This window comes from Carassius auratus, chromosome 5 (genome assembly GCF_003368295.1).
Source record: "Carassius auratus strain Wakin chromosome 5, ASM336829v1, whole genome shotgun sequence".
NCBI lineage: Eukaryota > Metazoa > Chordata > Actinopteri > Cypriniformes > Cyprinidae > Carassius > Carassius auratus.
The window spans coordinates 29006153-29024970 of record NC_039247.1 but is presented as its reverse complement, the minus strand read 5'-3'; the positions used below and the strand labels follow the sequence as shown (position 1 = coordinate 29024970).

The following is an 18818-nucleotide window of genomic DNA, read 5'->3' as shown; positions in this document are numbered from 1 at the left end:
CTTGACTCTTCAACTGAATGTGATGGTATTTAAGAAGCCTTTAACATTATGTGCTCAACATTAAATCTGTAACATGTAGCCAACATTAAGAATAGGGTTGTGCCGGTGAGGAAAAATTCCCATTGATTAGTTAACTTATGACAACACCAATGTTATTTGTTAATCTCTTCTGTAGATTTTTATCTTTTTAAGTTGTTATGATATATTGTTAATTAAAAAAAACAACAGTAAAATAGTACAATAATTAAAAAAAAAATCGCGTATAGCCTACTATAATCAAACTAATAAGACGGGTGACATAAAATACCCATATTATAACAAATAAATAAAATATATTTGGATATCGCCCTTTAAAACGAAGGCTCGGTTTGTGGTTCACAATTATTTTATTAAAAACAAAGACAAATTCGCTTATATTAATATATTTTTTATATTTTATATAATATATTAATTATATTTTATATAATATATTATATATATATATATATATATATATATATATATATATATATATATTTTTTTTTTTTTTTTTTGTTAACAGACGGTATATTGCGCTTTTAATTGTCTCCGCTATCGTCCTGTCAATCATACTCGCGTGGTCATTTTCAGTAAAAATGTATTTCCCCATCATCGGTACCCAAGTTCTGACTGCTGACCGAACACTGGTCATTGATCCTCTCCCGCTCGGCGCTGTCTAGCGCAGCTTCACCACACAGATTTAACTCCGCACCGCTAATTAAAACGGGCTGGTGGCAGACTAATATTTAATATTTCTGATGTAAAGATTTCTGTGAAACGCGTAAAGTTGCACAGAAGAAAGCCCAACAGGACCTGCCCTGCACAGTTTAAGAATCGGTAGCCATAGTAACGTTAGAGGACTATTATTTTGTTGAACAGACCTGAGCGACAACTGATGACGTCACATGCTCAGATTTGCTTGACCAATCGGCGGAAGGGGGCGTCTTAGGACCGCCCATATGTGGAAAACGGATTTTGAAGTCATTTATTCGTTTTATGCCTCTGAACTAAAAAACGAAAACTCAAGCCGAAATCTCGTTTTTCGTTTTTTTTAAAAAAAACGAAAAACGAATAAATGGGCCGTTTTCTCGTTTCTGCTTATTTCATTTCAAATTGGAAAACAAACTATCAAAACGTACACGGACCCTAATGCTACACAATGAAATCAAAGTTTTATGTAGAAAACCAGGAAATAACAAATAAAATTAGCATCAATATGTACTTTTTGTTAACATAAACATTAAAATAATAACATTAAAAATGATGGCCACATTTTAAAGATTAAAGATTTTTTATAAAAAGATCAAACTCACATATTCCAGCCTCTAAATCATTTTTATAAAAGTCAAAAAAGATAAATTACTGACATTTACAATGCACATTCTCCTTTATTATTAATAGTATGCGGTCAAATTTTTCCCGTTGTGTCTGTCGTTGCTATGCAGGGGGTATGGCTTATCTAAATGTGATGTAAATGAGCCCCATTGTCACTCGCAGCAGTGAGAACTGCACAATCTTTAAAGGCTATTTTCTTCTTTTTGAGCTTTTTTGAGTGCCTACCTTCAAATGGCCACAACTTCTCCAAATAATATCAGATTTCCATGTGTTACACATCGTTGGAAAGCTTGGAGACTACACTTTCAGAATCTGTGAATAACTCAAAATGCCCCAGAACCGACTTGTGTCCCTACTTACCGTGATTGGTCACATTTGTGCACGGTGTTCAAAAACTTAAACAAAGAAGAATAACATTAACGACAGGAGGATGGAGGATGCTGTGATCAGAGCTGTGTTTTTGTTGTATCTCACTGGTTTCATAATAATGGACATGGAATGCCGACGTATATATTAAGCAATTGAAAGAACGGAATGGAGAACTAAGAATGTCCAATGACAACTGGCAGTGCTGAATTTGCTACAAGTGCCTGCACTTCCGGGTCTGTACATCTATAGCTGTTCCTCATATTGGCGAAATAATTTGACACAATGTTTACAGTATGTTTACACTACTTCTTAAATTATAGCGGGTGAGTGCATTTTGGAATGCGTTTGGCCAATCACTGCATAATTACATCACAGGTAGTACCAGTTGTGCTGTTTAGACCCTGCTTTGGAGTAGGAGCTAATTTGGTTCTCGAAAAAGGAAGTCCGGTACTAAAAACGCACACAGTTCCTGTGGTGCGAAAACGTCCAAAAGTTTGTAGTTCCACATATAGTTCTGGTACTATGAAAAGGTTCCCGCGGTGCGAAAGCCCCTATTGTGCTACCTGCCTGAAAACCTAACACAGGGGAGACAGCCCAATCAAAGCATGAGTGATTTATTGAGACTGCCTGCTTGAAAATACTCTGAAATCAGGGGAGGCATCCCAACATTTTAAAAAGGAACTTCAGGGGAACCACTTACTTAAAACCCAAGAAAACTGGGGAGGCAGCCTGACCCAGCTCCCCCAAAATATTTGGTGGAGATAAAGCTCACAACAAGGGAGAGTTTGGAACATCAGCAGGTGGTTTGCAAATGTATGGAAGCTCACCATTAATATTAGACCAGAGGGTACTATATATTACTTCAGTGGCTGCTAAATTCACTCACAGATGACTCTCATCAGCCACTATTTCCACCATCCAAGAACCAAATTCTTAGTACGGTGCAGCTCTTCAACCTCTTCAGGGTGTAAATCTTTTGATGATCATGGACCATTAAAAAGCACCAGAGCGGGTTTCTGCTTATCAAACCTCTTTGCAGCATGAGAGAACATAGAAGATCTAGAAAGATCCAAACCCTTCTCAAACCTCTCTGTGAGCTCAACCTGTGGACCCCTTACTCTGAGGTTCTGCCGTGCCACAGCAGCAGCGGGACCTCTCTTAGACACATAACACAAAGGTTGCGTTTGACACAAAGGCACACACTTCCACACTTTGTTCTCCATCAAGTTTCCACAAGCATTGAGCAAACTAACAGCCCCTCAAGACAAAGAAAGTTGATGATGAGCATTACAGGTGCCCTCTTATAGTTTTGTGCTCTTCGCTAATGACATCATTGGCTGCACGGTCCATTGGAGTGTTTTCACACATGCTTTAGACACCGGTCTTGCTGATGGCATTCTTTATAGTGTCCGATTTTCCTTGAAGGGGAACTGGGCACCATACTGTCACACTTTATGGACTGTTGTGTTATTTTTTTTATTTTTATTTCCATCCCTCATACTCTTTGACCTAGTTTCTGTCTCCCCTTGATTGTGTCATCATGTTCAGATGTTTCGTGTCAGTTATCCTCATTTACGTTCCCCATATAAGTTGCATTTTGTTCAGTGTTTGGTTGTCCGGTATTGTCTATGAAATACGTCTGAATTATCCTGGTGTGTGTGTGTCTGTCTGTGTGTGTGTGTTTGCTGTCACTCTGCTGTGGATTACCCCTCTGTGAAATATTCAAGACTGTTTATTGTATCTTCCTCATTTACGTGTTTCTATCCCGCACCACACCATGATAGAAGACCGGACCCTGAAAGGAAAGCAGTATGTTTCCCCCTGTTTTTTTTTTTCTTAAATTTTTTTGTCAGTTTTTGTTTTATCTTATGGATGATCCTGCCGTCCCCGTCCTCCTACTGGAGCAGGGGGATCGCTCTCTTAAGGACCACACCAAGGACTTTGTATTTCTGGCCAACCTGACACACTATCCGGCCCGCTGCCTCTGCTCATTTTATCAAGCTGGACTGAACACCTCCACACAAGTGCAGCTATCCAGGGATGGTCCTTGAGAGAGCGTTGCCGCCTTGCCAGCCCTACTCAGCACCCAGAACCCAGCCCACCATCTCCCCACTCCATGGAGCCAAAGCCTAAGGCCACCACTGATGGAGAGCCAGAGCCCTACGTGACTGACAAGCCATCGCCATGAACTGCAAAAGAGCTGTGGATCACCGTGGAGCAAGAGCCCGCAACATCCGACCAGGTGCAAGAGACAGCAACAGAGCTGGCAATGGTAGAGAGCCCCATGAACAGCGAGAGTGCGGAGGGAAACTCTGCCCATTGCACCATGGCTGAGGGTGAGCACCGCTATGTACTGTAATGAAGACATATATGCAGACATTCCCCCTTTTCTCCTGCCTTCTTATTAACTCTCTGTCAGCCCTGAATGGTCCATCTGCCTGGAACTATATGTCTGTCTGGATTTCCCACTCACCCTCCATTTCCTTCTCCTGTCATTTATGGTTCTCCATTGCCACTGCTGTCACCTGTCAGCCCCTCTGCTCACCCTCAGCCCACCATATGTGTGCTGGATTCATCGCTCGTCTGCCACTCTCCATCGGCGTCATGGCCCTTGTCTCTGCCTTTAGCCTCTGAGACCCGTACTCCGCCTTGGCCCTTTGACCCAGCGGCTCCACCATGGCTCTTAGCTCCCTCCTCTCCACCGTTGCCTGTCAGTACACCAGCTCTGCGGTGCTCCCTTATCACTCTGGCTCTGCCTTGGTCTGTCATTGACCATCCGCCGCCCTGGGAGTCCACTCCTCTGGCTCCGCCTCATCCCTCCATCTCTCAGGCTCTGTCAGGCTCGTCCTTCTCTCTGGCTCCACCTTCGCCTCGGTCTCGGGCGCCATCTGCTCTGCCTTGGCTCTCTGGATCCTCTGTATCGCCCTGGCTTATTGGCTCTCAGGCTCCACATCAGGCTCCACTTGCTCCGCCACCATCAGTTGGCCCCCTGGAGTTGTCTGCCCTTCCTCCACCATGGCTCCTCCCTCCGTCGGCTCCATCACCAACTACCACCATCATTGCTGTGTCCTGGGTCACTCCTGGCTCCTCCTCCTGCTCTGGTTCCCTCTTGTCATCACAACCCTGGACTTTGTTTATCATCCTCCTCCCGGTCCTCCTGGTCATGCAGCCACCTCCTGATCCTCCTCTTTTTGTTCCAATCTTTTGCCATCCCCTCTGTCTCCTTCCTTCTCTATGGCACAAGGTCGCGCCTTCCGACTGCAGAGCTACCAGACTTTCAAGTCATTCTAAACACAATAAGACTATAAGACAGAAACAATAATCACATTGGACCTCATTGGTAGGAGACAAATTAAAAATCAATAATAATAATAATAATAAAAATGTGTTATAAACTCAACTGAAAATATCAAACATGTTTTATATTATCTGACACTATATGAAGAGCACTGAACTGAGCTGGATGGTGATATCACTGATTCAATGATGAACTGACTTTAAATATATATTTTTTTTATTTTGCTTTATCAGGATGTTTTTTCCTGTTTAACACTGTAGCTGTTTTGAAATTATCGGTATTGTATAAAGCGCTAAAGGTGACTTGATTGGACAGATTTGTAGTCTGAAGCAAAAAAATTAAAGTGTGTCCCCATCATATACTACGTTATTTTCTGATAAATCTTTAAACTCTGACTGCCCGATATCTGCAGACTTGCTCTGATTCCTCCAGACTGTAAACTTGTTTTGTAAAGTTGTTTTGTGTATTCTGTCCTAAAAAAAAATACGGATCAATAAAATATTGACATTTAATCAACCTCATTTTGTTACAAACCCAACTTTGATTCATCTTCATAATCCAAATTTAGATACTTTTAAAAAAAAATATGAGAGGTTTGCTCCTCCTTTGAAAGTCATGGTAACCAAAACCTGATATCCTGATATAAAATATATTTTATTACCAAAATGTATCACATACCAAAAACTACTACTGATAATACATTATATTTCAAGTATTTAAAAAGAGAAAGTAACAGAATATACTATATAGCCTATTATATAAAATTTGAAAAAAAAAAAGTGTGTAAATGTGTGTTTGCAAATATAGAAATACAATATAAAAACAGACGCCAAAGTGCAAAATGTGTTGATGTGATGATATGTGGTTATACAATGCTATGCAAACATGAATCTAGTATGTGCTATGGCAGTGGTAAAGATGCATGGGCATTAATTTAACATTATGTAATCTTTTCAGACATGTCCATTTTCAAGCATTCCATGTAGTGAACATGTCATTTTACAGCAGATTTACTTCACAAACAACTGACAGTCTAAATTTAATTTTCATTTATAATAATATATTCTGCGTTGGTAACTTTTTGTGCCATCAGTAACTACAGTAAAAGCCTAAATTAAATCTGTTCATCATACAAAGTCAGTGTATCTCTTCCCAAGACTTGGATTAAACCACTTGACTCATATCAATGTTTTACCATGTCTTTTTGACCTTTTGGGGTCTTCAAAGTTTTTGTTTCCTGGACTTTCAATGCAACTCTTCAAAATGAGGGGGTTTCAGAATTGATTGAAGATGCTAGACAAACTCACTGTGCTTGAACTGAATGCCATCCCCCACATCTGTTGTGTTTAGATGGGCATTTGTGTCAAGTCAGGCGGTTTTCAGCAGAGAAATGAGACAACACATCTCTGATTGATTTGTGTAATTGATATGATCTTCCCTGGGTGGAAATTCGAGTCTGGAGACAGAGTGTGAGGGGAAGAGGAGGCCAAATCGATGTGGCTGGAATGTTCCAGGGTTGGCTGAGGTGAGATCAATAACTGTTCTCTCAGCACTAGCCACCCTGTGTCAATCGATGCTGTTTGAATTCCACAGCACCTGTTCCATTCTGCACGCCAAGCAAGGGCATGATCTGTCCCGTAATTCCTGGATCCAGGGCTGCCCTGACTGACACCTACACTAATGCTAATAGTCGTGCTGTGTTTGTTGGCCAGTGCAGTGAGAAGATCCCATAAATCCATAGCCGGCCAAGGTGTGCAAGTGGAAAAGCAAGCTGGCGATTGCACAATGCAGTTGCAAGCTGACTGAAGCTTTGGTGGCCATACAGTTCCTAATTTTCCATTCTCACATAATGAATTTTTTGTTCTTTGTGTTATGTTTCCTGCTGAGTCAGGCTGTTGGCTGCGTGAATCAGTTATCGCCATGAATCGGCCCTCGAGAGCGATTCGTTTCAGGTTTCATCACTGACCTACTAAGATGCTCCTCTTGTTTTCTCACTTATTAGCTTCCCTGACATCAGCAAAGTTACTGCTCACTTGCTGATGCATTAGGCTGTATTGGCAGAACGTGGCCTTTTACGTGATGTCAGCGTCACTTTGGAGAGTCGTTGTTCATACTGGGTCCACTGAGGGGAGTACTAATATTAACCTCTAATTAATAAACCAAACCTTTATTAAAAGGCCTGAGAGCTAAATGTGATCTCGGGAGCTATGGGAGAGTGCTTTGCCAGAAAAGAGCGTGGACATCTAATTGGATATTGCTTATTCAGATGATGATGACATGCTAGCCCGAGGGAAACAAAGTGATCTGAATTTTATTGGTTTGAGGTCAATAGTAGTGAGGGCTAGTAACCAAAATATTGTTGGTTCAGACCCCTGTAAGAATTGATAAATGAACTTCACCATTATTCACCACTCAAGCTCAAGTTATTGCAGAAGGACTGATCCTCTCATAAGTGTACTGTAATTTTTCCCACTAAATGATGAAAATACAACAAGACCAGTCAGTCTGGGACAATTCTGTGAAAGCTTTTCTCCATTCTGGATGGTTAAAAGTCTTTTTTCTTCTGCAATCTGACATATTTCCAAGCAAATAGGTGACGCTTATTTTTTTGTGAAATCATATGCTATTTACACTGAGTGGTTCTATTTATAAGAGATGGGTTCTATTTATACTGTGTTAAAATATCAGAATATTCTGCTAATTACATACGCAAGAATATACACAAATAGTGGCAATTACTGCAATTACAATTACATTGTGATACATTATTAAACAGTATGCAATAATTTATTGAGTGTATGTTTTTTTGTAATTCAAATTATTAAATAGATGCCACCTTATTGGGACAAAAGCCCTCCCTACACTTACCAACCCTACCCGACATTTATTGTCAACTTTATTTCCTTAATTTAAAAAAATATATAAAAATAAATAAAATAAAAATGCTTTTCTGATGTGATTTGAAATTTGGAAAGGGAAACGTTTGCCAAAAGAAAAGTTTGTCAAAGGACAGAATCGAAACCCATGCTAATCATATTACGGTAGTAAGTTTTCCAAAAACATGCTGGAAATAGGTTGACAACATGATTTTCATGCTAACAACATGCTAGCAATGTGCTATCAAATCTGTGTATATAAACTTTCAACCTTTTTAAAAGTTTTATAATTTTCTTTTAATTTTCAGGCTAGGCTTTTGCGAGCCAACTTCAAAGATTGTTCACAAAGTTTAATCGTCTTTTTTAAATTAATATTAATGACATAAAAAGCCAGGAAAGTGTGCTTAAGGAGAGAACACTTAACTTTGTTTAAAGTGCATTTCTAATATCCAATATGCCATATCAAAAGTACAAAGCATGACAAAATATTATTTTATCATTATGTTTTAATAATCGTTTGTCATGCTCTGTAGACAGTTGTTTTGATGTGCTGACTAACATACTAAAGTACATGTACTTGATTACAAATTTAACTAGTGTGTTAACATATTTAAAGTTCATCATATTTAATGTACTGAAGTGCATTTTCAGCATTACAAATTAAATTTCAAATAAACTTTAGTTCATACTTCAATATAAATATATTTGCATACATTTATACTATTCTTCATTCATTACATTGCTTGTGTATTAGCGCTATATTAAACCCTTCTCAGCTATTAGAAGTTCTTCATTGCTTTCTGTTCCTTCTTGTTCAGTGTCACTATTTTTATATTTATTTGTTTTTATTTATTTATTATTATTATTATTATTTGCATTGATTTGCTCACTGGCATGGAATACCTTAGTTTGCAGCGGGGCAGTGGGTATGGCATGAGAAGAGGCAGGTGTTTTGTGCGTGTTACTGGGACAGCGATTATTTGGGATCTGTTGAGGTCAGACAATCCTTTACTTTCGGCAAGCCTCGAGTCAGTCTGACTGGAACCTTGATTTTTTAATTTATCTATTATTTATTTTCTCGAGAGCATGTGCTAATCTGCGAGAACATATCTCTCTCTGTACAACACCTGTAATATCTCACCTTAACTAGATGCTGGAAACAGTCATAACTTATGTGGTCACACAATTATACATGTTTCATAAGGTGTTGAATTTGGATGGGTTCCCGTTTTTTTTTTTGTTTTTGTTTTTTGCGGTTGGCATGTGGAGGGAACAGAAGAATTACACTAACTGAGCGCCATTGTTCTTAAATTTTCAGGCGCAAACACAAGGATTGGTCCTGACTTTGTGATGGCAATCGTCCATCAAAATTGCATGTTCTGCATGTCTTTCTGAAAACCACTCTCTGTTGTTCCTCTTTTCAGCACATAGTTTGCACCATGGGCCTGAAGTGGTACCCCCATCCGGAAGTCCTGCACTGCATAAAAGGATGTGAGGTAAGACATCCGGACAAATGTCCATATCCTCTCAAATGGCTCTCTATCCTGTCTTCCTCTACCTCATTGGCAAAACTCTTGCCTTGACCTCCATTTGCAGAGGCCCAAGAAGATTTATGAAGATGAAGATGTAGAGGATCTCTACACTAAAGTCAGTACATGTCCAAGTGACTGTGATGTTCAGTGCTCCTCCTATCTTTCTGTTTTCCCCTCTGTGCTTGTCGATACCTGTCACTTGGTGTGATATGTTTCTAGTACAGACTGGTATATCTACAAATGTTTAAGTAACTCTCACCTACACCATACATGCCCTTTCTTGTTTGATAAGTAGGGATCTGACAAAAAAAAAAAAAAAAAAAAGGTTCAGTTCACCAATTTCTGCCACATACAAAATAAATTAAACTTTTTATCTTCATAATTTTGATTTAGTGTCTTATCATATTGTACTTTTTTAATTCCTTTATTCTGACTTAGCATAACATTGCTTTAACTTTCTTATTCATAATTATGATTTACCGTTTTTATTCTGACTTTTTTATCTCATAATTATGATGCATGACCGCATAATTTTGAGTTTTTATCTTGTAATTAACATAACTAATTTTGATGTTTATGAGACTTTTGTCTCATAATTATTAATTAGTATCTCATCATTTATATTTTTATCATATAATCATTTCTTATTTTTGTCATGACGGTTTAATTATTATATTATTTTATTTACTTTCTTTCTTTCTTTCTTTCTTTCTTTATTTCTTTCTTTCTTCCTTTCTTTCTTTCTTTCTTCCTTTCTGTGCCACATTTATGACACAAAAGCCTAGAGGCAATGAAGCACTGAATAAAATTTGTTTGGCAAAACTGCTGCTTTCGTCATATAAGTAGACAACTGTCTCTCCATTTCTCCTGTTAGTGGTGCTCAGAATGAGTTCTCTTTCTGTTTTTATCTTAGCCTTTCATGGGTGACAATTACTGTGATGCAATCAACAACAGAGCCTACTGCAACTACGATGGAGGCGACTGCTGCCACTCCACTGTAAAGACTAAGAAGGTACCATTCATGTCTGCAACGTTTTTCTTCAGTTATATATTTCATGCATCCATTATGTACAGTATGTCTAAATTCAAAACCATACTAAGACTGACTAAATTTAGAGATGAAAGTCACTGACGAGCATGAGATTCTAGATGTTACCATGCACTGACCATCTGACTCGTATTGAACACAAGAATGGAAAACACTTTCCGGCAAACTCTAATCTGATTGGCTGCCTTTACATAATTTCTTGGACTCAGGATACACAGGTATTTATCAGTATGCCTGGAAACAAAAACCTGTTTGCAAAGTATCAAGTTGTTACAATGACCGCTTCTGAGAAACTAATCCCTGGATGTCCGCCAGATTAGTGGCACGCAGTTTTTCCACTTTGCTCCCCTTTAATTTGCACAATAAGTCATGGACTGAATTCCAGGTTAGATTTATTTTATTGTATTATGGTATAATCTAATAAACCTATAGACCTGCTCCTAAAAAAAAAAAAGATTGTATGTCATCCTTTCTCTCTTGTAGTTGTTAGCAGGTGACAGACAACAGCCAAAATTTGAATTGTATTTATTATTATTTTTTCCTGTTCATATAAAGGGACGGCTTACATTAATTTCATATTTAACATGATAGAACCAGCCACAACAACTGACAAAACATTTTATCAATTGCCTGGTTTCTGGTTTCACATCCACACAGCTGTATATTAAATATCAAATATCTTAGATTTGGCAGTGATGCTTCATCATTTTACATTCTGTTCGAAGACTAAACAGGGCTCCAGATGAAAATTTCAGAGCAGTAGCAATTTTCATAAAATTATGATCATAAATTACTATTTTAATTATTGCATTTCATAAATACATAGTTACTAATAATATTAAATATTTTGAGCTTGAGTTGGGGGGCATAGATTGTAAGTGTACATTCATTAATTATGCATGAAAAAAATGTAAATACAGTTAAAGTAAAAAAAAAAGAAAATCAAATAAATATAAAAAATGTTCTGACAGTTAGACTAAGGACTATTGTAGAAAAATTGCCATTAGGGAAATTCACCATAATATAAATCATTTGGTGTCTATGTTTTCTACAAATAAAAATTCATTTAGAATAATAAATAAATTATATTCCTTAACCACTGTCAAACTTTTAATGCAATTTACAATAATAATAATTAATATTTACTATGAATTATTATGAATATAATGTTTATATTGATATGAAGACATTTAATTTGAATATACCATATTTCTGCCGAAAGAGCATTGCTACAGTGGTAGATCCATGGTAAACCATGGTAAATGGTTTTAATGTAGTAACACTCATCCCAAAATGTTAGCACAAGTGTGTATTACATTAAGCAAAAACTAAATGTTTCTTGTTTCCTGCTTTTGCTGTATTATAGATCCAATTGGATAAATTATGCAGCTATAATCTCAGAGTGTGGTTTGAATGTTTACTTAAAGAAAAACCTCCATAACTTTTTTTGTTGTTTTGTTTTCTTTGTTTGTTTCACATTTTAAAAGTTTTTTTACTTTAACATTGATTTGACATTGGTATTTTTAAAATGAAACCAAACTGTACTCCCAAACTTAAAGTTTTTATAACAATTATTTTTGCCCTCTAAGGACCTCAGAGAAACTTTTTTTTTTTTTTTTTAAATTGACACACAAGGGTTAAACTAGTTTAAATCACAGAGACAATTTGGTTTTGTAATAATTTTTTTGTGGCAAATTGAAGCGCTTCTCACTGGATATCACCGTTTATGGTGTTGCATATTTGAGATCGGTCTGCTAGCAAACACTGGGGGAAAGTTGTGGCCTAATGGTTAGAGAGTTGGACTTATAATCCTAAAGGTTGTGAGTTCGAGTCTTTGGGCCATGGGAGTTGTAGGTTGGGGTAATGAATGTACACCGCTCTCTCTCCACCCTCAATACCATGACTGAGGTGCCCTTGAGCAAGGCTCCGAACCCCCGACTGCTCCCCGGCTGCCGCAGCATAAATTATGCCCACTGCTCCGAGTGTGTGTTCACAGTGTGTGTTCAATGCTGTGTGTGTGTGCACTTTGGATGGGTTAAATGCAGAGCATGAATTCCAAGTATGGGTCACCATACTTGGCTCTCTTTTTTTGCCTGGTCAGCTTTGTGCTTTATCATCTTATGTGCCCATACATAAGGTTACTTAGCAGACTTAGCAATTATTTTTCTTTTCCAGGCAGCTCTGAGCTGTTTCTTTTCTTCTCCTTGTCTTGCACTGTCATCTTCTTAAATATTTGGCAAATAGTCAGATTGTGAGTGTATGAACGGTGATTATTCATTGAATCCAGTCTACTAGAGGAAGCTTTTTTGGGAATTTTACAATATGCAGCCTACGTCATTGAGCAGACAGAGATCTCAGCTGGGGTTGACCATGCGCCAGTGTTGATTGAAAGTTAAATTATTCTGAAACCATAAGCCAGATTGCTGGTGCCTCCTTCATCCCAATAGTACCGTATATCACACAGTTTGTCAGAGAGATGGGGATAAAGTCATCTTCTGATGAGCTAGATCGTTTTGGTTGCATGGCATTGCTTCATAACAGCATCAGTTTGCTTTATGTAGCTTAATATATATCAGAAGGGATTTGCAAAACATGCTGTCTCTGGAAATAGCTAGAGTTTGGGGAAGAGTCATCATATTGAGTCATATTGAGATTGATGGATTGCGGGAGTTGTGCTGTAGGTAATCTGACTGTTGGCTTCAGGAGTATCACCACAACCATTTTTTTGTTCCCAATGTGCACTACATTATCTTCATCTGTTCAAATTCCCAAACTCATTCATACATTTCCTAGGCATGGCCACAAACACAAGTGCAGATCAATGGAGTTCACGCATTAGCGCACAGATAAGCAGCGGTCTGCTTTGTTATGAGCCTCTGATTCTCTGTGCCATTCCTGGAGTATTTTGATGAGATGATTACTTGAGATAGTGTTTGACTGTTTGTTGTCCCTGCAAATGTGCTCCTGGTCATCCCCACAACAAACGTTTGTAACCTCACCACCTGATTTTCATTTATCTCAAGAACAGTTGAGGGTTGAGAGTTTCATACTGAAAATCACAGTAGAGTAGCAACATACTTGATGTTTAGAAGGATTGGGGAGATTTCATTAGAAACAGCATTGACAGAAATTGCGGCAGGATCTGTGTATGGAGCGAGGTTTTCATTTAGCCAGTTGCTGGTTTAAAAAGTTTAGCTGGTTGAATATTGCAACAACATAGATTGGGTTGTCAGCCCAAATATTTGTTTATTTTAAATCAGTACTACAGTAGAATTATATACAGTAGCAATATATGGAATGAATTATCCAATTATCTATGGCAAATATATGTGTACACCATGTGTGATCATTCCCAGATTTGGAGAGTGCGTCAAGCATCCAAAATCACATGGTGTCAGTAAACAAGGCTTGTTTATGTATGTTATGTCCAAACTGTTTCAAAATGTTCTCAAAATTTTGTTGCACTTACACTGTTCTGCCCAGTGGGCATTTCAAGCACATCGGGAAAGTGATTTTTTCACCGAAGCAATTGGTTCAATTGATTCAAAGTTTCAAAAAGCCACAGGTGCTTTAGGTAAATGTGGCAGCCGAGCTTAGAGTAAGGTACAGTAACTACCACAAAACCAGTCAAACTTACACTGCAAGTTGAGTTTCACAAACCTTCAGTATACAAAAGTCTTATATTTTCAAGACAGATGGCGCAGAAAGTTATGTTCATGTGCAGTTATTTGAGTCTAGATGTACAACAATGTACTTATGTACAACAAATGGGGAAGTCATGGCCTAATGGTTAGAGAGTTTGACTTCTAACCCTTGGGTTGTGGGTTCGATAATACCACAACTTAGGTGCCCTAGAGCAAGTTATCGAACCCCCAACCCGCAATAATGACAAGGCACACAAAGACAAAGTGTTGCCAGCAATGCCTGCAGTGAGGTCTGTCTCTCTTTGGGACCGCTCTTTGGCCATGATGCCTGTCAAAAAAACAGCATATGCTGGTTAGGTAAGATTTGAAGCATGGAAGCTAATTTGAGCTGGTTTAACCCTTGTGCACTGTTCGATTTCTGTGTACACCCTTTATGGAGCGGGTCAAATTGACCCTAATTGGATTCAATACAATTCCTCAAAAATCACACTATGAAAAACAACAAAGATTCACTTACAAACTGAAAACTTTTATTATCAACATTTTTCAAATAGTCCCCCAAAAATATATCTGAAGGTATGATTTAATGAAAATGTTTTTTAACCATTTTTAAAGATTTTTTTTTTTTTTTGACAAAATTTGAAAATAAACAGAATGCTGACTTGTTTTGCATATACATTTTTTTTTTTCTTAGAACATCATAACTGAACAATTAAATGTAGCTGTATAATGAAAATATTTTCATTATAAATGAAGTTACTTTTGACATGATGAGCACACAGCAAATGTGTGCTTTTGGCATTTTAATTTCTTGCACTTCACACACATGGTGCTGGTTTTGCTGTTGCGCATGAATGGGCACACCTCACATCTCTTCCATTTTCTTTTCCCTATCATCTGTGTTCACTCCTTTATTTTCTGTGGGTCTGACTCCAGATGCACGTTTCTGCCCTCCATGTTCAGAATCTCTTTGGGTAGCTCAGGTTTGTCATTTGTAATTTGCCATTAATTTTGAACACCATGATTTAGCTTTTCGAAGTGTGTTTGGTTAGGGCTATAGCACTTTTAGATACACTTACACTTTAGAAATGGAGCTGATGCCCTGACATACATGAAATATTTTTTTTTTTATTATTTTGTGTCTGTCCAGTTTCTTTTGGATGGCTGTCTATGAGGGTCAAACTGACCTACGAACATCACACATGTAATTTTAATTTTGCGTGTATATGTAAAAAAAAAACAGCATGTTGAAACTTTGCATGCATATCCATGATGATAAATGAGAAAAAGTCACAAAATATCAATAAAAGAAAAAAAGGTTTAATATTATTTCAGGTAGCTTGAAAAAATAAATGATAGGTCATTTTTACCATCTGTGGCTTACAAAATATTTTCTGTATTGATATAAGTGTGGAAATCCTATTTTTTTAGCTTCATAAAGTAGTAAAATAATAAAATAACAAAATATAACCAAGAAATGTTATTATTTTGGTTCAGTACAGTTTCCTTAGAGCGTTAAAATATTGAAAATTGACCCGCAAACATCACGAACGTAATAGTAATTTTGTTTGTATATGTCAAAAAACACCAGCATGTTGAAACTTTGCATGCATGTTCATGATGATAAATGAGAAAAAGTCACTAAATATCAAGAAAAAAAACATAGGTTAACCAGTATTTCCAACAACTAGAAAATCGAAACGGGTGAAATTGACCCGCAACATAACACAAGGGTTAAGCTTGTATTATGCTGGTCCTATGCAACCAGGACCAGCTTATAACCAGCTCAGGACCAACAGAGGACCAGCTCAAACCAGCTGCCATGCTTCAAAACATACCTAACAGGGGTGACCCCAAAGCAAAGGCAGCCAAGGCACTTCCCTGCTGCTTGTGTGTTTGTTTCCTTTCCTTATCTCACCCTGTCGTGCTCACTTTATCCCAGCTCCCCGTCATGTTCTCTGAAGGGTTGGCGTATTAAGATGTTCTGGATGACTAGCTGTGTATTATTCCTGTCAGGGACTTTGAAGGTGCGAGTCAAACTGAATCTCAAGTCACAGCAGGATGCTTTACTAATCACTACAAGCTGTTGGCATGAGGAAGGAGGCCAGTGGGCATATTAGGGCAATGAAAGAGAGAGCCTTTGGTTTTCTTTACAAGAGATTCCTTTCTGGCAGAGGATGGGAGATTTTAAAGTCCAGAGTTATGTTTTTGATTATTTTAAGCTCTCAGGGTCGGTGATTTAGAAAGACTTAACCTTGAAATGTTAGCTGAGCAGTTTCACCTCGCCGATGAATTTTACTTTTGATCAAATGGCAGGTTAGAGGTTTCAACAAACCCCTAACCATTAAACTAGCCATTATTATTATTATTTTTTTTTATTTTGGCTATTGTTGTGATTTAAAGTGCGTTAAAGTTTTCTTTTATCTGCAAACACTGGATACTGGACATGATACTGTATCGTTAAATCATGTGTACACAGGTGTAGAAATGTAATTCTTCTGTAATTCTAATATGTATATATATATATATATATATATATATATATATATATATATATATATAGTAGTCAACATCTGAAGTGGATGAAACCCTTTTTTAAGGGTGCAGTTAAAACATTGTAAAAAGGTCAAATAATTAGAAACCTTTTTATTTAATTTTTTTATGTTTTTTTTTACATTTCAACGAAATGTTACTTATTTAATATTATTCATAAAATAATTAAACCACTAAAATCAGACTCTCTGTGGCCTTTTAAGATAACTGAGGGACAACACAAATCCAGTAGGTTCTTGTTTGCATTCCCAACTCTCAATACCATACCAAAAAATAAATGTAAAGGCCAACCCGCAGTCGTGGCTGTAGTAAATGTGTGTCTCCTACCTTTTTATAAGACATAATTATCAATGCATGTTGGTTGCCCTGCAAAGTTTATGGCTAAGGAGCCATATCTCCAAATTAGCTTTTCAGTTTTCCAAATTCTTTCCTTTAATCTTGGCTGTTTTAGGGAAAAGTGGCAATGAAATGCCAGCCATGCAAGATTGTTGCAAGATTGCTGTTTCTGCAGCAACAATGAGGCTGAGAGAATTTCGAGACTTCCACAACAGTGTTTTCTCTATCGAGGCTAAGACTGAAAGTGGAAGACTATGCACTTTCCACAGGTTTAATGGCCTGAGCACACGACTGAAGGAAAGTGTGTTCTAAATACATCATCTAGACCAATATGAATAATCAGAATAAACTATTTTTCTGCCAAGTATAGATCATTATCCTAAATGTGAAGTCTATATACATTTGACAAGCTACGCAACAACTTAAAACATTAATAAATAATATGTGGTCTCATATCAAGGCAAGGCTGCAAGACCAATATGAAAAGTAGAGGAAGCAACACCGTTAACTGGTTAATGAAAAGGTCGCCTACTATATACAGAACCTCTTATTAGAGAAATAATCTTAAAATAACAGGAGCAACACAAATTGCTGTTGCTTTAAAAACTTCTCTCAGATTGACATGCTACCGAGCCTCAGTGCAGACCAGCATTATCCCGTGGTGTGTTTTGAAGTGCTCTGTCTGTTCGCCGATCCCCAGCCCCCTCATACTATTTCCCTTCATCTGCAATATGACACATGCATGCGCTCTGCAGAGGTTGGGGGTCATGGGCCATGACGTACATGGTCTGTCAGGGAATGCGTGTGTGTGTGTGTTCTGGACTGGCCTCTGCCCCATGCTGACATTCCCAGTCACCATCGATGAGCCCCAGATGTGGCAGCTGGTCCCGCCACCCTAAAGGTCAAGGGCAGAGGAAACCATGGCAAATTTGCCGCCCACATCTTAGTCCGATGGTGAGATAAGGAGAGGGTGCTAATTGAGAACTCTTAAAGGTTGCATGTTGTGAGAAGGAAGGAAAGGGAAGGGAAGCGAAGGGGAAGTCTGAGAAAGTGATTAAGTACTAGAGGAAAAAATTGAAGTGTTCACCACCTTCTGGGTTCTCAACAACAATTGCCTGCTGAAAAAAGCCGAAACAGCTTTAATTGGCGCACCCCTTTCTTTCTTTCTTTCTTTCTTTCTTTCTTTCTTTCTTTCTTTCTTTCTTTCTTTCTTTCTTTCTTTCTTTCTTTCAGTAAGGTTAACAAAATGAATGTGTTCAAATGAGAGGGAAGGCACACGGTTGAACAGGAAATGGCATGCAGGGCAATGACTGCTGGTTTTGATATGTGTCCGGTTCATGCTTGTAAAAGCTTCATGGGGTAAGTGGCTCTGTAGAGTTAGGTTCTGTTCACACAAACATGTTTTGTTTTCATTAATTAGAAATACATTTCACATTTCCATCTGGAGAACTGCACTCTCACATTACAAAAAGCTTTTTCTTCATATGTTTTTTTTTTTTTTTTCTTGTTAGCCAGCGCACATATCTATACATCCTTACTTTAGTTTTAGAAGCAAAACTGGGTGATGTACCATTAATAATGAAATAATAATAAATTAATGCAATATAAAAAAATAGATTAAAAACTTAAAGAAAAGAAAAACTAAAAAAAAGAAATATTCACTTTTCTAACTTGCTGAAATAAGCTGAAGTACTAAAATTACAAATATGATAGATTATAGTATTAAAATTGTGCTGAGATTTGCTTATGCCAATAAATCCAAATACATGCTCCTGTGAGCAAGTAAGGAATACTGCTGCTATGTACATA

The 18818-nt window shown here is 37.7% G+C and overlaps 1 protein-coding gene across 2 annotated transcripts in view; it reads left to right on the top strand.

Annotated features, from left to right (window-relative positions):
* The window catches only part of LOC113084678 (pappalysin-1-like), a 121623-nt gene that overhangs the window by 96729 nt on the left and 6076 nt on the right, over positions 1-18818 (top strand). Inside the window, exons 21-23 of one of the 2 annotated variants that reach the window (XM_026254936.1) lie at positions 9321-9392; positions 9493-9543; positions 10342-10440. In XM_026254936.1, the coding sequence (XP_026110721.1) occupies positions 9321-9392; positions 9493-9543; positions 10342-10440 (222 nt within the window). The remainder of the gene's footprint in view (positions 1-9320; positions 9393-9492; positions 9544-10341; positions 10441-18818) is intronic. The other variant, XM_026254942.1, reaches the window with a different exon arrangement.